The 25342-nt window shown below is 42.4% G+C and overlaps 1 protein-coding gene and 1 pseudogene across 1 annotated transcript; both read right to left on the bottom strand.

The window, feature by feature from the left end:
- Positions 1-8382, bottom strand: part of LOC139028855 (cell cycle checkpoint control protein RAD9B-like) — a 12119-nt pseudogene extending 3737 nt beyond the window's left edge.
- A 4558-nt stretch (positions 8383-12940) lies between these two features.
- On the bottom strand, positions 12941-24831 carry LOC111975081 (ubiquitin-conjugating enzyme E2 G1). Its single transcript, XM_024003245.2, has 6 exons — positions 24708-24831; positions 18437-18539; positions 18233-18330; positions 17925-18103; positions 17686-17788; positions 12941-17594 (listed from the first exon to the last, which is right to left on the bottom strand). The coding sequence occupies exons 1-5, from the start codon at positions 24748-24750 to the stop codon at positions 17702-17704; spliced, it is 510 nt and encodes a 169-aa protein (XP_023859013.1). The 5' UTR covers positions 24751-24831; the 3' UTR covers positions 12941-17594; positions 17686-17701.
- Between the last annotated feature and the right edge of the window lie 511 nt (positions 24832-25342).

Raw genomic sequence — 25342 nt, 5'->3', positions numbered from 1 at the left:
AGTTAATAAACCAACAAGTAATCTAAACCCTAACAATTCCACAACTACTACCTTACACCACACACACAAGTGTAAAGGGATAAAGAATATGTACATAAAGATATATGAATGAGTGGTGGTACAGAACGGCATGGCAGATGCAGTAGATGGTATAGAGTACGTATATACATATGAGATGATACTGTAGGGTATGTAAACATAAAGTGGCATAGTTTAAAGTGGCTAGTGGTAATTTTACATAATTTCCATCAATTCCATTTTAAAGTGGCTGGAGTTGAGTCAGTATGTTGGCAGCGGCCGCTAATGTTAGTGGTGGCTGATTTAACAGTCTGATGGCCTTGAGATAGAAGTGTTTTCAGTCTCTCGGTCCCGCTTTGATGCACCTGTACTGACCTCGCCTTCTGGATGATAGCGGGGTGAACAGGCCAGTGGCTTGGGGTGGTTGTTGTCCTTGATGATCTTTATGCCTTCCTGTGACATCGGGTGTGTAGGTGTCCTGGAGGGCAGGTGTTTGCCCCTGGGATGCGTTCTGCAGACCTCACTACCCTCTGGAGAGCCTCGGTTGTGGGCGGGCAGTTGCCGTACCAGGGGTGATGAAGCCCGACAGGATGCTCTCATGTGCATCTGTAAAGTTTGTGAGTGCTTTTGGGCAAGCAATTTCTTCAGCCTCCTGAGGTTGAAGAGCGCTGCTGCGCCTTTTCACAACGCTGTCTGTGTGGGTGGACCAATTCAGTTTGTCCGTGATGTGTACACCGAGGAACTTAAAACTTTCCACCTTCTCCACTACTGACCCGTCGATGTGGATAGGGGGTGCTCCCCTCTGCTGTTTCCTGAAGTCCACAATCATCTCCTTTGTTTTTGACGTTTGAGTGTGAGTTATTTTCCTGACACCACACTCGAGGGCCCTCACCTCCTCCCTGTAGGCCGTCTCGTCGTTGTTGTGTAATCAAGCCTACCACTGTAGTGTCATCCGCAAACTTATGATTGAGTTGGAGGCGTGCATGGCCACGCAGTCGTGGGTGAACAGGGAGCTTGTTAAAATCCCCAGCTACGATGAATGCAGCCTCAGGGTGTGTGGTTTCCAGTTTACAAAGAGTCAGATAAAGTTCGTTCAGGGCCATCGATGTGTCTGCTTGGGGGGGAATATATACGGCTGTGATTATGATWGAAGAGAATTCCCTTGGTAGATAATGCGGTCGACATTTGATTGTGAGGAGTTCTAGATCAGGTGAACAGAATGACTTGAGTTCCTGTGTGTTGTTATGATGATCACACCACTTCTCGTTAATCATAAGGCATACCCCCCCGCCCCTCTTCTTACCGGAAAGATGTTTGTTTCTGAGTTTCTGAGTTTAGCAGCAAGATCGTTTATGGTTACAGGAAGCATTTGTCTGCAGTTATCTTGGCCAAAGGCTGTGCAACCAAGTACTAGCTCCAGGGTGTCTATGCCATTTGTCTTCATTTAAAAATTTAAAAAAATGTAAACTTAAGTTTACAAAATAAAATTGGTTCTGCAATGTTGAAAATCAATAACAAGGTGTGGAGACCAAAAGTGTTTTTCAATTTCAACTTATTTTAAGAGAGATAGGGAATTATCTAAGAAAAGTGCAAAAGTGTCACTATATTTGGCCAGAACTGTATGTACAATTCCTTTGAAAGCTGTGGGTACTTAACACAGGACACGTTTAAACTTGGGGAGGGAGAGGGAGCCCTGACAGGCGTTAACTACATGGTCATCATAATCCGACTGGGACTGGTGCAAAACCCACCTCAGGCAGCTCAGAGCAGACACTTAGAGAAATAGATAGAGGCGGGCAAGGAGGGCCACACTGAGTGACATCATCGCCACAGCAACGTAACAGGTTAGTGACTGTAGGGGATGTAGGGATTACAGCCTGTCAGGCCTCGAACCCAGCCAGCACGTCCTTGCCCCAGATAGCCAGGCTCTGTTAAACTACCACGACACTGTTCTGTAACACAACACCCACTGAGGCACCAAAAAAAGCACATGATGGCAAACTGCCTCCAGTAAGGACATCACTGGCACAGCCAGTTCTAGGATTCAAATGTACTCTACTGTGACTGTCGCATGATTGGACAAGCGCTTTACGGCTATTTACGGCTGTTTGCTTTTTTATATGCTATTGAGAAACTGCTTCTCCCTAGGACAAAATGTCCTGCATTTTTCCACAACATGCTCCCTAACAAGGGCCACTTCTACATAAAACATAATTGAATTTACCCTTACGGTTGCCCTGGTGACGACATAATAGACGATGCAGATTAAGAGCAGCAAGTGATGCTGGTGATGTTGTGTATTACACAATGTTGCACCAAATACAGAACCTCCCCTATTGGTGGTGGTGTAATTACTGTATAATAAATGGTGATGGCTACCTTAGTGCAGCAGGAGCCCGGGCCTCTGTAGCCTGGGAGGGGTCCTGCTCTCTGTGTGGACAAAAGTAGCCAACACCACACTGGCCTCCAGCACCATATCTTCCACACTGAATGACACAGGCCTGACAGACAGCAGAGCACAGCATCAGCATACCTGTAATCAGCGCACTGAGATTTCTCCAATCATGTGACCAGACCGGGAAAAACTCTGGACCTTATTTAGGATCTAAGTAAAAGAGGTATAATCACAAGGACCAGGATACTTACTTTCATGCAGCGTCAAAGTGGGCAGACACCCGTAGACCATGTGATTAAGAAAATTACAAAAATCCCGAGATAAGAGGTTAATACATTAAACACATGCATGTTTGGAGACAACTAATGTTCATCATTAACTSATGTCTCAAAGTTTGATCAAAATAACAGGTCATGGTGGATCACAACATTCTGCTACTCTGCTAGACAGCAATGTACATTTTACCAATGTCGTGCCTCTTTAACCTCATTAGGCTGAAGAAATATGTCTTGGCCCCTAAGATCCTCACAAACTTTTACAGATGCACATTTGAGAGCATTCTGTCGGGCTTCATCACCACCTGGTACGACAACTGCACCGCACGCAACCGCAGGGCTCTCCAGAGGATGGTACGGTCTGCCCAACGCATCCCTGGTGGCAAACAACCTGCCCTCCAGGACACCTACAGCACCCGATGTCACAGGAAGGCCAAAAAGATCATCAAGGACAACAACCACCCGAGCCATGGCCTGTTCCCCCCGCTATCAACCAGAAGGRGAGGTCAGTACAGGTGCATCAAAGCTGGGATCGAGAGACTGAAAAACATCTTCTATCTCAAGGCCATGAGACTGTTAAATAGCCATCACTAGGCGGCTACCACCCGGCTCCTCAACCCTGCACCTTAGAGGCTGCTGCCCTATATACATAGACATGGAGTCACTGGCCACTTTAATAATGGAACACTAGTCCCTTTAATAATGTTTACATACTGCTTTACTCATCTCATATGTATATACTGTATTCTATTTTACTGTATTTTAGTCAATGCCAATCCGACATTGCTCGTCCTAATATTTATATATTTCTTAATTCAATTCTTTCACTTTTACATTTGTGTATTGTTGTGAATTGTTAGATACTACTGCACTGTTGGAGCTAGGAACACAAGCATTTCACTACACCCTCACTTGCATCTGCTAAATATGTGTATGTGACCAATTCAATTGGATATGATTTGTTGCTGTGTATGCTAGCCAAGTTGTAGAGGTCAATCACAGTTAAAGGGGTAATCATGTGTTCAGTGGACTCGCTGTGTCCCAAGCCCAGATACTAGAGCCCCTGTGTGTGACACTAGCCCCTCTAACACACTGTGACAGGTAAGACTAGCAGCAATGTAGAGACTGGCTCACTGTCCAGCAGGCTAGCAGTCCATAGAAACAGCTACGCATGGCTTTGCTGTGTAATGAAGGGACTTCACAATAGCGTACCCCCAACAACATTCCAGGATGTTAGGGTCGGGTCAAAGGTTGTGGGTCGAACCACAGATTGAAACTCATTATTTGTACTTTATAATGACACAAACAATTATATTTCAAGTGAACACAGGATCCCAAATGGCAGAATTTCTGGGGGTGGCTCAATATGATTTATTTTGCTATTGGATCAATGTTTATGTATATTTGTCCTCTGAGGACTTGGGTTTATTTGGAGCATGCATGAGAGTTAGGTAATCAATGCATGTGCTCTACTACTTATTACTGTCTGTTCACAAAAACAAATTACACGTGCAGAAAAAAACATATCATATTATAACTTGATTCATTACGGTCATAAAACAAAATCTCACCCAGGAGGGGTCAATTCCATTGAAAATGATAGGGTACAGAGTCTCCTGGACACTTGGGTCTAGTGCAGTAAATAAGAACCCTTAAAAATGAATTAACCCTGGGTCTGCAAGAACAGACAGTGACTCACCCATATATTTACAAGCTCATGTGACAGAAAATTTAGGACCTTCTCAAAATAACCCCCTTATACTCAGCTCCTTCAGACAGAAGGTTATGTCTTAGTCAACTCCAACCTGGAAGTAGTCAAACTCACTGGGATCTAAAGACATCTCAGTGTGCATGGCTTTCATTCGATCTGCACCCAGAACAATGAGGAGTTAGGAACAATATGTTTCTGATGTTTGTATGTTTTTCATACTGTGTAGACAGTGCAGAATCTCACCACTTTCCTCTTCATAGTAGTTTTTCAGATTGACTTTCAGATAAGACATGGACAGAGTGATCTCCTCCTGAGACACCGGGAAGTGCATCACCATGCTGCCTAGAAGTCTGGCCCAAAATAATAATAGAAATGTAATACAATAATAATAAATTATACAAATGTTAATTAAATAAATAATCATCATATACCCTGTAGTAATTCCTAGACGGTATCTGAATCACTCCTCATAAACGTCATATGAGGAGATAGATTGGGGTATGTTATGGCAGCTCACCTGGCCTGGGCTTTCAGTACGTTGGGGCAGAGGTGAGAAGGAAACACTGCTTGCAGAGCTTCACTCTCCTGGAAACACAGGTTATGTGTTTTGTGCAGAGCTTCACTCTCCTGGAAACACAGGTTATGTGTTTTGGTGATACCTGTCACAAGAAGTATGATACACACCGCTGTTGGAAAATACCGCCATCTAGTGTTGATACTATGCAATGCAATCTGAAAATTCTGATGATGAGAAATCCACTTTGTTCCAAAATCATTATTGAGCACCTACTGGATGTTGCTCACCAAACACAAGTCCTTAACATATTTACTGACCAAAATTATAAAACGCAACAATGCAACAATTTCAAAAAAGTTACTGAGTTTAAGTTCATAGAAGGAAATCAGTCAATTGAAATAAATAAATTAGACCCTAATCTATGGATTTTACATGAGTGGGCAGGGGCTCAGCCATGGGTGGGCCTGGGAGGGCATAGGCCAACCCACTTCGGAGCTAGGCCACTGGGGAGTCAGGCCCACCCAATCAGAATGAGTTTTTCCCCACAAAAGGGCTTTATTACTGGGCTGTGGTTGTGAGACGTACTGCCAAATTCTCTAAAACAACAGTCGGGGTGGCATATTTAGAGAAATTAACATTAAATTCTCTGGCAACAGCTCTGGTGGACATTCCTGCAGTCAGCATGCTGATTGCACGCTCCCTCAAAACTTGATACATCTGTAGCACTGTGTTGTGTGACAAAACTGCACATTTTAGAGCGCCCTTTTATTGTCCTCAGCACAAGGTGCACCTGTGTAATGATCATGCTGTTTAATCAGCTTCTTGATATGCCACACCTGTCAGGTGGATGGATTATCTTGGCATGCTATTGGACTTTTCTCCTACTAAGTCTTCAGTTAAACTGGAATATCACCCGGTTATCTGGGTGGATATTTGGCAGCGATCCACATTACGCTCAATAGTAGCCAGGCACCGAAACAGTGGCACCACTGACTAAAACCAATGGATGTATATTAATAAACAGCTATTATAAAGTCACACATTTTACAAGATATTATGATGGACTGTTCCAAACGGCTGTCAGAGTCATCTATCTCCCCTGAGGCCTGAGATAACTTCGGGTCATATTCAGCAGATTCAGAACTACTTGGCCATTATCTTCATTACCAATTTGTATTTGACAGTTCCACAGTCCTGGGCTGGTCCTGTGTCTGGGCTGTAGTGTTGGAAGAACAGTGTGGTGAAGAGGAAGCAGTCGTAGGCAGAATGGGCACTGCCAACTACAAGAGACCAGACCAAGCAGATAATGATAGACATACGGTTAGGGTTAGGACAGGGCAATGCTATGTACCACTTTAAATTGTCAAAGCTTTGTAAATCAATTATGTTTACACCTTTCACCATAGGATCCAATCATAATTTATCACCTATGCGTGCCAGGGCATGAATAGCCTTCCCAAATGCTGTCAAAAAGAGACACTGTTTAGTGGATGGAATTCACCAAGCAGTAATAATGTGTCAATATATTTAGCTAGCTGACACAAATGTTTCCATTTTAACTAGCTTAGTTAAACCAGGGAGCAATCAGCAGTGACTGGTTTAGGTACAGTAGGCAGTCAAAGAGCTAGCCAACTTTATGAGCGCTAACTAGATAACGTTAAAGAGCTAGGTTAGCTAGCTAATTAACCTAACGTTAACTACTAACTATCCAGGTTTGGCACTTTAGCTATTTACTTTGAACATTTATGGCCGTGGTCTATATTCTTAAAGTTAATATAACTTTCACACCGTTTCCTTCAATGACACACTTCATTTTGTTAGTCAAGTTCAAGTAACGTTAGCTACCACAWTGTTGTATTTTTTGGTGCAGTCACTGCTTCTCACTCAGTTTGTCTGTCAGTTATGTGACGTCATGTCGATTGGTGCTGATATTGAGCTGGTGCTGGTGATCATAGAACTAACCGTGTGTTCACGACACGCTAACAGAGTGGAACTGACCTTCCACAGAGTTGCATTATTTTCCAGAGAACGCATAGAGCCCCGAGTTGATTATCCCTTTTATACCATTTGCCACTAGAAATGTGTTCATTTGCCACTATAAATGTGTTCAACATCCACTGAAGTAGATAGCAAGTTTACTAGATAGCTACAGTAGTTGCCGTGGTAACCAAACAGACTTGCTAGTTTAGCTAATCAAACCATCAGTCCTAGCTTGTTATTATGAAAATCGAATTCAATAATATCAATACTGTTTTCACTTCGACTTTTGCTTTCAAAAGCAGCTCAAACAAAACATGTAAAAATGAACTACAGCCATGAATTCTACTGTGCAAATATATCGTGCGTTATATGGAAATAATGCACGCCCTAGAATGCCCTTCAAGCCAATCAGAAAGGAATATTCAACAATGCCATGGTATAAAAATTTATATTTCTGTGATCAGTTATATTAGCTTTTGGATTATAGACATGCATAAATGTGCAACAAAATTCATTCTTATTTCTATGGTGCTGATGTTGTGCGCTAGTTAGGCTGACACCAGATCTCAAAGTCTTTCACATCAGCTACAAAACAGCAGGTAGCCTAGAGATAAGAATWTGCTCAAACTCATACCATTACCTAACCCTTAAACTGAAAATTTAGAGTTATAAACAATTCATTACAATTAACCGTAATCATATATAAATAATGAACAGATATTAAATGTAGCCTGTAGTATTTACATGGTTAATAAACTACTGTATGTGATAGTGCTTATACACAGTCAGGGTTGGTAAGGTTCATTTCTAAATGTAATCCACTGTCTAAATTGTAATCAGTAACGTAATTTATGGATTACCCAAACTCAGTACTTTTGGATGACTTTCCCCTTAAAAGGCATTCGAAGAAGCCAAAAGGAACCATCAAATGCATTGTGTATCATCATAGCGGTATTTGATTTGTGGTCAGACTCGCTCAGGTGTAACAAATTTAAATGTGTGCCTTTTTTTCAATGCTGAATTTAATGTTATTGAGAAGAACTAAAAAGGTATCACTGTATTTTTTTCTCTCGTTAACATCCTTTCTGAATTTAAAAGTAATCATCATGTTCTTCAAAAGTATCTGTAATCTGTTACGTTACCACCCAAAATATTGTAATCAGATTACAGATACTTTTGAAGAACTAGGTTGTTTTTTGTAATCTGTTACTCTCCAACCCTGCACAGTTTACAGGCAGACAAAAATGTATTTACCAATAAGGAGTATGAAAGTATTTTGAAATGTTCAATATTATACTACAGCTCAATACATTGTCAGATTAATTAAATGTTTAACTGGCTTAAATATAATTACTTAAAATGCCATCTTCTAACTCTGCACGTGACTGTTGGCAATCTTTGAGAGGATAACTTTAGAGTGCACTGTGGTGCCCTCCCTCTGTCCATACGGCTTGATCCTAGATCCAGAATCTCGCTCATTGTCCATCTTGAACGTGAGCTTTAAGTAGCGGATATCCAGTAGTATTTCTGATTCCATCCAAAGAGCTATGACGTAGGGGGGAAATATTTAATGAAAGATGGGCAACAGTTGGTCCATATTTATTTCTAAAGTAAGTACAGTTACAACACACCTGATTAAATACACCTGTGCAGCACATAAAGATAGTGTTGCTTCATCAGTCTTCTCACGTGATCGGTGCTGTGGACATTTGCAATGGTGAAGAGATAAAGTTTTTGTCCAGTTGTGAGGGTTGGACGCTGGAACATGATTACAYTATTTAGTATAACACTACATTTAAATTGAGAAATATATTAATTATGGTATATGGTAAATAACTTGCTGACATGTTACCTGTAGAAATTATGCAGTCACCATGGACTTGGTGTGGTTTTCACCTGCTGGTTGTCAGAGACATTGAAATGTGCTGTCCTATGCGTCTCCACCCTGGCGTTTAGTTCCTTATACACGTGCTCAGTGTCTGTCATATACAGTGCACTCGGAAAGTATTCAGAACCCTTCTCTTTTTCCACATTTTGTTACATTACAGCCTTATTCTAAAATTGATTAAATAAAACAATTCCTCATCAATCTACACACAATACTCCATAATGACAAAGCGAAAACAGGTTTTTAGAAATTGTTGCAAATGTATTTAAAATAAAAAACTGAAATAGCTTATTTACTTAAGTATAAGTATTCAGACCCTTTGCTATGAGACTTCAAAATTGAGCTCAGGTGCATCCTGTTTCCATTGATCATCCTTGAGATGTTTCTGCAACTTGATTGGAGTCCACCTGTGGTCAGTTCAACAGAAAGGACATGATTTGGAAAGGCACACACCTGTCTATATAAGGTCCCACAGTTGACAGTGCATGTTAAAGCAAAAACCAAGCCATAAGTCGAAGGAATTGTCTGTAGAGCTTCGCCACAGGATTGTGTCGAGGCACAGATCTGGGGAAGGGTAACACAAAATGTGGAGCATTGAAGGTCCCCAAGAACACAGTGGCCTCCATTATTCTTAAATGGAATAAGTTTGGAACCACCAAGACTATTCCTAGAGCTGGTCACCCGACCAAACTGAGCAATTGGGGGAGAAGGGCCTTGGTCAGGGAAGTGACCAAGAACCCAAGCTCCAGATTTCCTCTGTGGAGATGGGAGAACATTCCAGAAGGACAACCATCTCTGCAGCACTCCACCAATCAGACCTTTATGGTAGAGTGGACAGACGGAAGCCACTCCTCAGTAAAAGGCATAACAGCCCGCTTGGAGTTTGCCAAAAGGCACCTAAAAGACTCTCAGATCATGAAAAACGAGATTCTCTGGTCAGATGAAACCAAGATTGAACTCTTTGGCCCGAATGCCAAACCTCAAGTCTGGAGAAAACCTGGCACCATCCCTACGGTGATGCATGGTGGTGGCAGCATCATGCTGTGGGGATGTTTTTCAGAGGCAGGGACTGAGAGACTAGTCAGGATTGAGGGAAAGATGAATGGAGCAAAGTACAGAGAGATCCTTGACGAAAACCTGCTCCAGAGCACTCAGGACCTCAGACTGGGGCGAAGGTTCACCTTCCAACAGGACAACGACCCTAAGAACACAGCTAAGACAATGCAGGAGTGGCTTCGGGACAACTCTCTGAATGTCCTAGAGTGGCCCAGCTAGAGCCCGGACAAGAACCCAATCAAACATCTCTGCAGAGACCTGAAAATAGCTGTGCAGCGGCACTCCCCATCCAACCTGACAGCTTGAGAGGATCTGCAGAGAATGGGAGAAACTCCCCAAATACAGGTGTGCCAAGCTTGTAGCGTCCTACCCAAGAAGATGCGAGGCTGTAATCGCTGCCAAAGGTGCTCCAACAAAGTACTGAGTAAAGGGGCTGAATCCTTATGTAAATGTTATATATACAGTTGAAGTCAGAAGTTTACATACACCTTAGCCAAATACATTTAAACTCAGTTTTTCACAATTCCTGACATTTAATCAGAGTGAAAATTCCCTGTCTTAGGCCAGTTAGGATCACCACTTTATTTTAAGAATGTAAAATGTCAGAATAATAGTAGAGAGAATGATTCATCATCACATTCCCAGTGGGTCAGAAGTTTACATACACTCAATTAGTATTTGGTAGCATTACCTTTAAATTGTTTAACTCAAATATGTCAGGTAGCCTTCCACAAGCTTCCCACAATAAGTTGGGTGAATTTTGGCCCATTCCTCCTGACAGAGCTTGTGTAACTGAGTCAGGTTTGTAGGCCTCTTTGCTCGCACACGCTTTTTCAGTTCTGCCCACAAATTTTCTATAGGATTGAGGTCAGGGTTTGTGATGGCCACTCCAATATCTTGACTTTGTTGTCGTTAAGCCATTTTGCCACAGCTTTGGAAGTATGCTTGGGGTCATTGTCCATTTGGAAGACACATTTGCGACCAAGCTTCAACTTCCTGACTGTTGTCTTGAGATGTTGCTTCAATATATCCACATCATTTTCCTACCTCGTGATTCCATCTATTTTGTGAAGTGCACCAGTCCCTCCTGCAGCAAAGCACCCCCACAACATGATGCTGCCTCCCACCATGCTTCACGGTTGGGATGGTGTTCTTAGGCTTGCAAGCCTCCCCCTTTTTCCTCCAAACATAACGATGGTCATTATGGCCAAACAGTTCTATTTTTGTTTCATCAGACCAGAGGACATTTCTCTAAAAAGTACAATCTTTGTCCCCATGTGCAGTTGCAAACCGTAGTCTGGCATTTTTTATGGCGGTTTTGGAGCAGTGGCTTTTTCCTTGCTGAGCGGCCTTTCAGGCTATGTCGATATAGGTCTTGTTTTACTGTGGATATAGATACTTTTGTACCTGTTTCCTCCAGCATCTTCACAAGGTCCTTTGCTGTTGTTCTGGGATTGATTTGCACTTTGACACAAAAGTATATTCATCTCTAGGAGACAGAACGCGTCTCCTTCCTGAGCGGTATGATGGCTGCGTGGGCCCATGGTGTTTATACTTGCGTACAATTGTTTGTACAGATGAACCTGGTACCTTCAGGCGTTTGGAAATTGCTCCCAAGGATGAACCAGACTTGTGGAGGTCTACACTTTTTTTCCCTGAGATCTTGGCTGATTTATTTAGATTTTCCCATGATGTCAAGCAAAGAGGCACTGAGTTTGAAGGTAGGCCTTGAAATACATCCACAGGTACACCTCCAATTAACTCAAATTTAGCCTATCAGAAGCTTCTACAGCCATGACATAATTTTCTGGAATTTTCCAAGCTGTTTAAAGGCACAGTCAACTTAGTGTATGTAAACTTCTGACCCACTGGAATTGTGATACAGTGAATTATAAGTGAAATAATCTGTCTGTAAACAATTGTTGGAAAAATGACTTGTGTCATGCACAAAGTAGATGCCCTAATCGACATGCTAAAACTATAGTTTGTTAACAAGAAATTTGTGGAGGGTTTAAAAACTAGTTAATGACTCCAACCTAAGTGTATATAAACTTCCGACTTCAACTGTATATATATATATTTTTTTTTATTAACTTGCAAAAATGTCTAAAAGCCTGTTTTGGCTTTGTCATTATGGGGTATTGTGTGTAGACGAGGGGGGGAAACTATTTAATCAATTTTAGAATAAGCCTGTAACGTAACAAAATGTGGAAAAAGGGATCTGAAGTCAAGGGATCTGAATACTCTCCGATCTTACTGTAGATGGGTGTGTTAATGAAGCATTGATCTGAATGAATCACACAATGTTTGTTTTCATTTTTGATTGAGTAACATGTTAATAAGTAGGCTATTAGCTCAATCATCAAGTGTTAGATTTATTCACCAAATTAACATTTAGATATGCCACAAACAACAATTTGAAAATATATGGACTCCTGTAGGCCTACCTCCTGGCTTCTGTGGCGTCTAATACACCACATGCAGGCTATTGCATTTCAGGTCTCAGTTTCACACTGTATTTGACACTCAAAACACCCTATAGTTTCAGACAATGCAAACATGCAATGCATAAGTTGAACAACCAGTAGGCTATACATACCCATATCTATGATTCTACATGTTATTGGACTCTGCAGACCTATAACAATGAAATAATAGAAACTTGACCTGAGCTGTTTACATTGAAGGCAATATTACAAAAGTTCGAATGTCATTAAAAACAGGTCTATACATATAAATTAAATTCATTACCATTCATTACAGAAGCATACAATCAGCTATTTTTGTAAGCCTACATTGTTGCTAAAATGCAGCTACCACTGCGTTTTATCAGACAAATCCCTTTTATTTCCTTGACAAATGTAACCTGTTTTTCATGACTTTGTACTGACATTCTCTCGAGGTCAATTTTAATATTAGTGGTTACAAGTATCAAGCTTACAGAACCATGGTCGCATGGCCAGGAGAGAATGTCCAGCCTTTGGGTGGATTCAGCGCAGCCTAGACAAGAGGTTATATAAAGTAATCTTGCCATCCGATTAGACTATCACTAGATCAATACAACTAAATTGGTCACATACAAATACAAAAAGACCAAAAGTATATGACAGTTAACACATTTTATTGAGCTCATGTCAAATACACATTGGATAAACAAAGTGGTAAAAACAACAAAGAGGGATAAGGTGATATATTAGGATTACTTGGATAAACACCATTGAGATTATCTGAGTGTATTGCTTCAATGTTTTAAAAATGCACTGAGTCTCTTCTGTAAATACAGTGATTAACAGTCTGAGGTGGTCATGTTAGCAAATCTAGAGGAAAAAGGTCATTTACGAGTCATAAAGCCTACACAGTACCATACATTTTACATCATTTGTCACATCCAATCATATGAATACCTGCATTTGTATGCAATCCTAGCATAGCTAATTTGTTAGTAAGTAAACCTGCAAACATGATTGTATGTGTCATTAGTTAGTTAGTTAGTTTAAGTATTGGTCAAGGCTATGACATTGATGATGATGATGATGATTTGGTGTAGGCTTTATGGTGGCTCTAATGAAAAGAACACTATCAAAGCAAAGTAGGATTATCAAGCCTATGGCAAAGCCCCCCACCACAATTGAAATATTGATTGTTGTGCATAATCTTAAATTAAATCAACATGCACCATAATTGTCCATATTAATTCACAATAACACTTGATTCCAGATTACTATGAATTTTCATTCCTTTTCACATATCAACGAGAACATGGAAAACATACAGCTGTCTGGGTTTTCCGTGCATTGGCAAGATAGAACAGCTGCCTCCGGGTTAGAGAAGGTGTGGCGGTCTGTGTCTATTTGTCAATAACAGCTGGTGCATGAGATCTAATATTAATGAACTCTTGAGGTTTTGCTCCCCTGAGGTAGAGTATCTCATGATAAGCTGTAGACCACACTATTTAAGACGGCCCTCAAAGACGGCCCTCAACGAGCTGTATTAGGCCATAAGCAAACAAGAAAATGCTCATCCAGTGGTGGCGCTCCTAGTGGCCGCGGACTTTAATGCAGGGAAACTTAAATCCGTTTTAACTAATTTCTACCAGCGTATCAAATGTGAAACCAGAGGGAAAAAACCTCTGGACCACCTTTACTCCACACACAGAGACGTGCACAAAGCTCTGACTCGCCCTCCATTTAGCAAATCTGACCAGTTCCGGGATTCTTCCGGTGGCGTGAGGAGTACACCACATCAGTCACTGGCTAAATCAATAAATGCATCGATGATGTCGTCCCCACGGCGACCGTACGTACATACCCCAACCAGAAGCCATGGATTACAGGCAACATCCACACTGAGCTAAAGGGTAGCGCTGCCGCATTCAAGGAGCGGGACTCTAACCCGGACGCTTGTAAGAAATCCCGCTATGCCCTCCGACGAACCATCAAACAGACAAAGTGTCAATACAGGACTAAGATCGAATCGTACTACACCGGCTCTGACGCTCGTCGGATGTGGCAGGGCTTGCAAACTACTATGGACTACAAAGGAAAGCACAGCCGTGACACAAGCCTACCAGACAAGCTAAATAACTTTTATGCACACTTCGAGGCAAGCAACACTGAAGCATGCATGAGAGTACCAGCTGTTCCGGATGACTGTGTGATCACACTCTTCGTAGCCGATGTGCGTAAGACCTTTAAACAGGTCAGCATTCACAAGGCCGCAGGGTCAGATGGATTACCATGACGTGTACTGCGAGCATGCGCTGACCAACTGGCAAGTATCTTTACTGATATTTTCAACCTGTCCCTGACCGAGTCTGTAATACCAACATGTTTCAAGCAGACCACCATAGTCCCTGTGCCGAAGAACACCAAGGTAACCTGCCTAAATGACTACCGACCCGTAGCACTCACGTCTGTAGTCATGAAGTGCTTTGAAAGGCTGGTCGTGGCTCACATAAACACCATTATCCCAGAAACCCTAGACCCACTCAAATTTGCATACCGCCCCAACAGATCCACAGATCAACCAATCAAATGTATTTATAAAGCCCTTCTTACATCAGCTAATGTCACAAAGTGCTGTACAGAAACCCAGCCTAAAACCACAAACAGCAAGCAATGCAGGTGTAGAAGCACGGTGGCTAGGAAAAACTCCCAGATGACGCACTATTGCACTCCACACTGCCCTTTCCCACCTGGACAAAAAGGATCACCTATGTGAGAATGCTATTCATTGACTACAGCTCAGCGTTCAACACCATAGTGCCCTCAAAGCTCATCACTAAGCTAAGGACCCTGGGACTAAACACCTCCCTCTGCAACTAGATCCTGGACCTCCTGACAGGCAGCCCCTAGGTGGTAAGAGGTGGTAACAACACATCCACCACAGTGATCCTCAACATGGGGGCCCCTCAGGGGTGTGAGTGCTCAGTCCCCTCCTGTACTCCCTGTTCACCCATGACTGCATGGCTAAGCACAACTCCAACACCATCATTAAGTTTGCCGACGACACAACATTGGTAGGCCTATTCACCAACAACGATGAGACAGCCTATAGGGAGGAGGTGAGAGACCTGGCAGTGTGGTGCCAGGACAACAACCTCTCCCTCAATGTGATCAAGACGAAGGAGATGATCGTGGACTACCGGAAAAGGAGGACCGAGCAGGCCCCCATTCTCATCGACAGGGCTGTAGTGGAGCAGGTTGACACTTCCTTGGTGTCCACATCACCAACGAACTGTCATGGTCCAAACACACCAAGACAGTCGTGAAGAGGGCACGACAATGCCTATTCCCCCTCAGGAGACTGAAAAGATTTGGCATGGGTCCTAAGATCCTCAAACAGTTCTACAGCTGCACCATCGAGAGCATCACCACTTTGTATGGCAACTGCTCGGCCTCCAACCACAAAGCAATATAGAGGGTCAAAGCTTCCTGCCATCCAGGACCTCTATACCAGACAGTGTCAGAGGAAGGCCCTAAAAATTGCCAAAGACTCCAGCCACCCTAGCCATAGACTGTTCTCTCGCTACCGCACGGCAAGCTGTACCGGAGCACCAAGTCTAGGTCCAAAAGGCTTCTTAACAGCTTCTAACCCCAAGCCATAAGACTCCTGGACAGCTAACCCCCCTCCCCATTTTTACACTGCTGCTACTCTCTGCTTATTATCTATGCATAGTCACTTTAACTCAACCTACATGTACATATTACCTCAATTATATGTACATGATCAATTATTATCAATTACCTTGACTAACCTGTACCCCCTCACATTGACTCTGTACCAGTACCCCCTGTATATAGCCTCGCTACTGTTATTTTATTGTTGCTCTTTAATTATTTGTTATTTTTATTTATTGTTTACTTCAGTTTATTTTAGTAAATACTTTAACACTTTTTCTTAACTGCATTGTTGGTTAAGGGTTTGTAAGTAAGCATTTCACTCTAAGGTCTACACCTGTTGTATTTGGCGCATGTGACAAAATTTGATTTGATCAACAATCCAACAGCAAAATCCCATATAATAAGACAAAACAACTCTAGATGCCTTCGGCATATTGTGAACTGTTTTAACTAATGGTGTAATTGCATGCCTACTCTTGTTCACCAAGAGTAAACAAATGGTATATGGCAGTTATTATCATGAGACTTTTYATAGTCCTTAGAGCAAAGAAAAACATGTTGTCCACAAGAGGCTGCACCCATAACTAAAAATTAGACTGCCTTAGTTTGAGGCGTTTGTAATCATATCATCTGAATACACATATCAGAATATAAATCTTGGGGTAATTGTGAATTGTACAAGATCTGAATAAATAATAATTGTACACATGCACCAAGAAGCCAAATGTGCCACCCATCACCCAGAAACAACCTCAGAGGGTCAAGTTCTATGTCAATGCCACTTACAGCTCCCATGTAACACTAGACTAAAACAAATAAAACATCCATAAAACCTGAAAACAAATGTGTAATCCTTTTAAATTGAGGTAAATTCAGATGCCAGCAAACCGGTATATCCACTGAATAATCATAGCTTCAGTCTTAACATAACTTTTTGGTTGGTTCAGAAAGTTTCATTAAAACGGAGTGAGTAGGACCTCAGAGACTTGACTGTGACATGATTGGTAGCAGACATTGTGATTATCTGGGTAAAGGACCCAGTCAACAAGCACACTCACAAACCCTCCAGGGAGAGAAAAACCACCACGAGAGAGTAGAACTAACATTAGGCAAGAGGGATCAAATGATTGTGGAACGACAAAAACATGTTTGACAAGGTTTTGCAGGCAGGCCGACATTATGTAAAGGTGATTGTGAGGATGGGACACTTGGTGAGAACCTAATAACGAGAAGAACTTTCACGTGTTTTAAATTCTTCAAGCACAACAAACAAATTGCATAAGAAACCTGATACGGAGTAGAAAAACTGTTCAGCAGCAGATAAAAAAAGCAAGCTAATTTACAGTAGTGACATCTTACATCATTGCAACCCTGTACATGTGACTATTAAACTTTAAATCTAATCTATATTTTTCCAAAATAAATACAATTAAATTTAGAAWTCCAGTTAGGAAATGGAGGGAAATTTTCACTGGTAGGTTTCTCACATTCATTCCTCTTACGAAAAACAACGACTTCTCAGAAAAAAAATGAAAAAGTYTCTGACCAACCAAATCCCTTGAATGGCAAAAGAAGGGGTGCTAAAGCCTTTTGCTGAACTGACTATTTTCCTTCTGAACCCATGTCCTTTAGCTGGATGGAAGAGAGGAAAAACAGAACATTACAAAATACTAACTGCATTTCTTCCAATAGCAATAAGACTGGGTGTATGTTGCTTACTCACCCATTGAGTTTGGGTTCTAGTCAAATGCCATCTCCTGGCTTTTCCGTACACAGCAAGCCACCTTCCTCTTGAATTCACCATTTGGATCCTCCCTCCACTCTTTCTGTGGGACCAGCGCAAACTCAATTTCAAAATCTCAAGAGCACAGTTGTCCTTGTCACTTTAACACAGGTTCTGGACGTACTTGGCTACTGTAACACACAAAGTCTGTGTTAAATACATGTATTATTACAACTCACCGCAGCATCCACATTAGCAGGCGATTCACTGTTTGGGTCGGCCAGCATGGAGATTACACTGATCATAATCGTCTCTACAGTGTGGATAGGAAGCCAACGTTCCTCTGGCTTCTCATAGCCAAACTTGTCCTCTCCTGGCTCATGCAGAATTGAGATACATACATCGCCATTCTTTGCCACTAAGAAAGAGATGAAAAGTCATTATATACATTGGCAAACATGGTAGGAGACACATAAATCCCACTAATGAATATAAAATATTATAYTGCTAGGTTTAGTAGGGCTCAAAGTGTTAACAGTGTGTTTACCATTAGGATGCCAGATTTCAGTGATGAACTTCAACTTGGGAGGCCGTAGAGGATAATCATAGGGAAAGGTCAGGTATGCTTTAAAAAAACCTCCTTCGCTGTAATAGAGAGAACAGAGAAAGCAAAGCAGTTATCCCCATCTGAGAGTACTTTTAAAATATGTACTCCTCTTCTTTCAGAATATCAACCTATGTCTTAACTTACAAAAGGGTGTCTTGTGGCCCTATGATGACAACCTCCCATTTGTATATATCGTCATCGTCTATTAGGCCAGCTGAAAAGCCCTCCACTGGGTTCTTGTTGAGTTCTGAAATAGAAAGACACAAGGTAACAAAATGCAATAAACTAACAAAAAAAAAATCACAGAAAAGTGGAATGCTGTGTAGACAATGAGTGACAGGTACCTATTATCAGTGGTGCCAATTGAAAAGATGGCCTGTATGTTGCCCACATCAGGTGCACATAACTATCCATTGGCTGCAATTTTTTTAATTTTTTTTAATTTCAACTTTATTTAACCAGGTAGGCAAATTGAGAACACGTTCTCATTTACAATTGCGACCTGGCCAAGATAAAGCAAAGCAGTTCGACACATACAACAACACATAGTTACACATGGAGTAAAACAAACATACAGTCAATAATACAGTGAAAAATAAGTCTATATACAATATGAGCAAGTGAGGTGAGATAAGGGAGGTGAAGGCAAACAAAATATATATATAAATAAATAAAAATATAAAAAGGCCATGGTGGCGAAGTAAATACAATATAGCAAGATAAAAAAAAAAAGTAGAGTAGAGATAGTAGAGATAGAAAAAGTAGAGATAGAAATAATGGGGTGCAAGGAGCAAAAATAATAATAAATACAGTAGGTAAAGAGGTACTTGTTTGGGCTAAATATAGATGGGCTATGTACAGGTGCAGTAATCTATGAGCTGCTCTGACAGCTGGTGCTTAAAGCTAGTGAGGGAGATAAGTGTTTCCAGTTTGAGATTTTTGTAGTCGTTCCACGTCATTGGCAGCAGAGAACTGGAAGGAGAGGCGGCCAAAGGAAGAATTGGTTTTGGTGACCAGAGAGATATACCTGCTGGAGCGCGTGCTACAGGTAGGTGCTGCTATGGTGACCAGCGACTGAGATAAGGGGGGACTTTACCTAGCAGGGTCTTGTAGATGACCTGGAGCCAGTGGGTTTGGCGACGAGTTTGAAGCGAGGGCCAGCCAACGAGAGTGTACAGGTCGCAGTGGTGGGGTGTATATGGGGCTTTGGTGACAAAACGGATGGCACTGTGATAGACTGCATCCAATTTATTGAGTAGGGTTTTGGAGGCTATTTTGTAAATGACATCACCGAAGTCGAGATTGGTAGGATGGTCAGTTTTACAAGGGTATGTTTGGCAGCATGAGTGAAGGATGCTTTGTTGCGAATAGGAAGCCAATTCTAGATTTAACTTTGGATTGGAGATGTTTGATGTGAGTCTGGAAGGAGAGTTACAGTCTAACCAGACACCTAGGTATTGTATTGTCCACATATTCTAAGTCAGAGCCGTCCAGATAGTGAGGTGGACAGGCGGGCAGGTGCAGGCAGCGATCGGTTGAAGAGCATGCATTTAGTTTTACTTGTATTTAAAGCAAATGGAGCCACGGAAGATGGTATACAATGAAGCTCGCCTGGAGGTTGTTAACACAGTGTCAAAAGAAGGGCCAGAAGTATACAGAATAGTGTCGTCTGCGTAGAGATGGATCAGAGAATCACCAGCAGCAAGAGCGACATCATTGATGTATACAGAGAAGAGATCGGTCCAAGAATTGAACCCTGTGGCACCCCCATAGAGACTGCCAGAGGCCCGGACAACAGACCCTCCGATTTGACACACTGAACGATCACAGAGAAGTAGTTGGTGAACCAGGCGAGGCAATCATTAGAGAAACCAAGGCTGTCGAGTCTGCCGACGAGGATGTGGTGATTGACAGAGTAAAAGCCTTGGCCAGGTCAATGAATACGGCTGCACAGTATGTTTCCTATCGATGGCGGTTAAATATCGTTTATGACCTTGAGCGTGGCTGAGGTGCACCCATGACCAGCTCTGAAACCAGATTGCTAGCGGAGAAGGTATGGTGGGATTCGAGATGGTCGGTAATCTGTTTGTTGACTTGGCTTTCGAAGACCTTAGAAAGGCAGGGTAGGATAGATATAGGTCTGTAGCTGTTAGGGTCAAGAGTGTCCCCCCTTTGAAGAGGGAATAACCGCAGCTGCTTTCCAATCTTTGGGAATCTCAGACGACACAAAAGAGAGGTTGAAAAGGCTAGTAATAGGGGTGGCAACAATTTCAGCAGATAGTTTTAGAAAGAAAGGGTCCAGATTATCTAGCCCGGCTGATTTGTAAGGGTCCAGATTTTGCAGCTCTTTCAGAACATCAGCTGACTGTATTTGGGAAAAGAAAAGGGGAAGGCTTGGGCGAGTAGCAGAGGGGAGGCAGTGCTGTTGACCGGGGTAGGGGTAGCCAGGTGGAAAGCATGGCCAGCCGTAGAAAAATGCTTATTGAAATTCTCAATTATAGTGGATTTGTCGGTGGTGACAGTGTTTCCTATCTTCAGTGCGAGTTGAAGCTGGGAGGAGGTGTTCTTATTCTCCATGGACTTTACAGTGTCCCAGAACTTTTTTGAATTTGTGTTGCAGGAAGCAAATTTCTGCTTGAAAAAGCTAGCCTTGGCTTTTCTAACTGCCTGTGTATATTGGTTTCTAGCTTCCCTGAAAAGTTGCATATCACGGGGGCTGTTCGATGCTAATGCAGAACGCCATAGGATGTTTTTCTGTTGGGTAAGGGCAGTCAGGTCAGGAGAGAAACCAAGGGCTATATCTGTCCTGGTTCTAAATTTCTTGAATGGGGCATGCTTATTCAGATGGTGAGGAAGCATTTAAAAAAAATATCCAGGCATCCTCTACTGACGGGATGAGATCAATATCCTTCCAGGATACCTCGGCCAGGTCGATTAGAAAAGCCTGCTCGCTGAAGTGTTTCAGGGAGCGTTTGACAGTGATGAGTGGAGGTCGTTTGACCGCTGACCCATTACGGATGCAGGCAATGAGGCAGTGATCGCTGAGATCTTGGTTGAAAACAGCAGAGGTATTTGAGGGCAAGTTGGTTAGGATGATATCTATGAGGGTACCCGTTGTTACGAGATTGGGGTGGTACCTGGTAGGTTCATTGATAATTTGTGTGAGATTGAGGCATCAAGCTTAGATTGTAGGATGGCTGGGGTGTTAAGCATGTTCCAATTTAGTCGACCTAGCAGCACGAGCTCTGAAGATAGATGGGGGGCAATCAGTTCACATATGGTGTCCAGAGCACAGCTGGGGGCAGAGGGTGGTCTATAGCAGGCGGCAACGGTGAGAGACTTGTTTTTAGAGAGGTGGATTTTTAAAAGTAGAAGTTCAAATTGTTTGGGAACAGACCTGGATAGTAAAACAGAACTCTGCAGGCAATCTTTGCAGTAGATTGCAACACCGCCCCCTTTGGCCGTTCTATCTTGTCTGAAAATCTTGTAGTTGGGGATGAAAATGTCAGAATTTTTGGTGGTCTTTCTAAGCCAGGATTCAGACACGGCCAAAACATCCGGGTTGGCAGAGTGTGCTAAAGCAGTGAACAAAACAAACTTAGGGAGGAGGCTTCTAATGTTAACATGCATGAAACCAAGGCTATTACGGTTACAGAAGTCATCAAAAGAGAGCGCCTGGGGAATAGGAGTGGAGCTAGGTACTGCAGGACCTGGATTCACCTCTACATCACCAGAGGAACAGAGGAGGAGTAGGATAAGGGTACGGCTAAAAGCTATGAGAATTGGTCGTCTAGAACGTCTAGAACAGAGAGTAAAAGGACGTTTCTGGGGGCGATAAAATAGCTTCAAGGAATAATGTACAGACAAAGGTATGGTAGGATGTGAATACAGTGGAGGTAAACCTAGGTATTGAGTGATGATGAGAGAGATATTGTCTCTAGAAACATCATTGAAACCAGGTGATGTCATCGCATATGTGGGTGGTGGAACTGAAAGGTTGGATATGGTATAGTGAGCAGGGCTAGAGGCCCTACAGTGAAATAAGCCAATAAACACTAACCAGAACAGCAATGGACAAGGCATATTTACATTAAGGAGAGGCATGCTTAATCGAGTGATCAATAAGGGTCCAGTGAGTAGAGGTTGGTTGGGGTCACGGCGATCCAGACAGCTGGCCGGGTAGATGGCTATCGGTAGCAAGATAGCATAGGATGGAGGTCTATTTTTAGACACCTCGTGCGTTTCCGTCGGTAGATTAGTGATAATGTGCATGATGTCTGACAACCGCCGATACTAAGAAAAGATAAGTTAAACCTATTTTCTAAAATACAGAAAGGGAGGGGGTTAGTGTACAATTTAATTAAAAACGTATATATCAGGGATCCCCAACTGGTGGCCCCCGAGTTGGTTTTATTTGAGCCCCCCCAAAAAAATAAACACCAGGAAATCAGTTCCAACTATTCCCACACATAATAGAGATACATATGTGATCGTATACAAATGTAAGCAGGGTTTGAAATTATCATGTTTTTGTGAAATATATCTATTTGGGCTACTTGCAGTCAATTTGCAGTCTACAAATTATTTGTAATTACACTACATGACCAAAAGTATTTGGACATCTGCTTGTTGAACATCTCATTCCAAAATCATGGGCATTGATATGGAGTTGGTCCCCCCTTTGCTGATATAACAGTCTCCACTCTTCTGGGAAGGCTTTCCACTAGATGTTGGAACATTGCTGCGGGGACTTGCTTCCATTCAGCCACAAGAGCATTAGTGAGGTCGGGCACCGATGTTGGGCAATTTGGCCTGGCTCGCAGTCGGCGTTCCAATTCATCCCAAAGGTGTTCGATGGGGTTGACGTCAGGGATCTGTGCAAGCCAGTCAAGTTCTTCCACACCGATCTCGACAAACCATTTCTATATGGACCTCGCTTTGTGCKCGGGGGCATTGTCATGCTGAAACAGGAAATGCCCTTCCCCAAACTGTTGCCACAAAGTTGGAAGCACAGAATCGTCTAGAATGTCATTGTATGCTGTAGCGTTAAGATTTCCCTTCACTGGAACTAAGGGGCCTAGCCCGAACTATGAAAAACAGCCCCAGACCATTATTACTCTGCCACCAAACTTTACAGTTGGCATTATGCATTGGGGTAAGTAGCGTTCTCCTGGCATCTGCCAAATCCAGATTCGTCTGTTGGACTGTCAGATGGTGAAGTGTGATACATCACTCCACAGAACACGTTTCCACTGCTCCAGAGACCAATGGCGGGGAGCTGTTGACATTGCGCATGGTGAACTTAGGCTTGTGTGCAGTTGCTCAGCAATGGAAACCCATTTCATGAAGCTCCCYACGATCAGTTCTTGTGCTGACGTTGCTTCCAGAGGCAATTTGGAACTCGGTAGTGAGTGTTGCAACCGAGGACAGATGATTTTTACACGCTTCAGCGGTCCCGTTCTGTGAGCTTGTGTGACCTATCACTTCGCGGCTGAGCCGTTGTTGCTCCTAGACTTTCCACTTCACAATAACAGCACTTACAGTTGACCTGTGCTGCTCTAGGTGCCACGTTGACAGTCACTGAGCTCTTCAGTAAGGCCATTCTACTGCCAATGTTTGTCTATGGAGATTGCATGGCAGTGTGCTCGATTTTATACACCTGTCAGCAAAGGGTGTGACTGAAATAGCCGAATCCACTAATTTGAAGGGGTGTCCACATACACTATATATACAATGTTCCCGGCCTGCAAGACCAGCAGCTCAATAAAAAAAAATCGTCCCGCTGCTGAATCTAGTTTATGATCCCTGGTGTATATGCTAGCTGTTAACAGCTAATGGAGTTTGCTACAGTGATGCCATTGCCAGAACCAGCTAATAATTATGTGATGTTCCCACCACTGACAGATGGGTATGGGGCTGATTATTCCTTTGTTATCTTGTCAGCTAGGTAGTAGCCTATAGCAAGCCAGATCATGTAAATCGCTAACTAGGGTTGTGATTTACAGCAAACAGAGGTTGGTATAAGATTAGATTACGGCTAGATAACGCTAGTTATTTCCACCATAACTCGAATCAGTAACAAAAGGTTGATTTTCTAGCTAAGTTAACCTGGTGACGTTCTCACTGACAGTCAAAATGCTAATGATAGCTAACCTTAGTTCGCCAGTTTAGACTTGTTCAATGGATAACCTTAGATGGGGCTAGTGAAGTTGAATTCAGTCATCTTAACAAATATGATGAATTAGCGGAAAAAATATCTATAATGTGTTTTACAGCCGAGATAATTGGATCGCGCTAATGTAATGTAAACAAACAATCATGACTGCAGTCGAGGAAGCCCGGCCATGGAAAGTTAGCTAGGCTAGCTTGGGGTTTCTTTTTTTCTTTTTTTACTTTTTTTGAATCTTTGGCTTACCTGCCAATTGCTTTCGAAGAAGTAGTGCTGATTGTTCAGTCATGGTATGTGGGCTTCAACAAAAATAAATGTTTCGCCAACTAGACCAGTACAGTGGACGCGTCATAATACCCATAAAACCTAGCGGTAAAACCCTGTCATGCTTCCAATCGTTTTTTCCCCATTCATTTTTGCGTCTGGAATTTTAGAACTACTTCATATAAGGTCTGTGTTTCGTGTAGACTTGCCCTGGCGGACGTTTTGAATGCCATGTAATTCTCTCTCGGTCAAGTAGAATATTCTCAATAGATTGGCCTGAATTTACTCCCCCAAAAATCTAAATGCTGATTAACAACAGAGAAGAGACCTCAGCAAGACTACACATTCCTGCAGAAAGCCATGAATTTGCATCCCTTTCTCTGTTTTAGCTAGCCACTGACTACACTTTAGTTAGCTAGTTAGCAGAGCAGTAGATCAAAAAATGGTTGTTTTACTTAGCCTAGATAATTGTTTGCACAGTATGTGACGTTGGTGTCTTTCAGACCTTATGGCATTTTTCATGTATGAGCATAAGAACATTAAAAGGGGAGAAGACCACTAAAAGTCTGGCCATGTGGAGAGGGGCAATTTACCGGTTTGCGTTTGGTCAGGGCCAA

Source organism: Salvelinus sp. IW2-2015, linkage group LG15, assembly GCF_002910315.2.
Source record: "Salvelinus sp. IW2-2015 linkage group LG15, ASM291031v2, whole genome shotgun sequence".
NCBI lineage: Eukaryota > Metazoa > Chordata > Actinopteri > Salmoniformes > Salmonidae > Salvelinus > Salvelinus sp. IW2-2015.
Note: the sequence above shows the minus strand (reverse complement) of the source record. Positions and strands in the feature narration are given on the sequence as shown.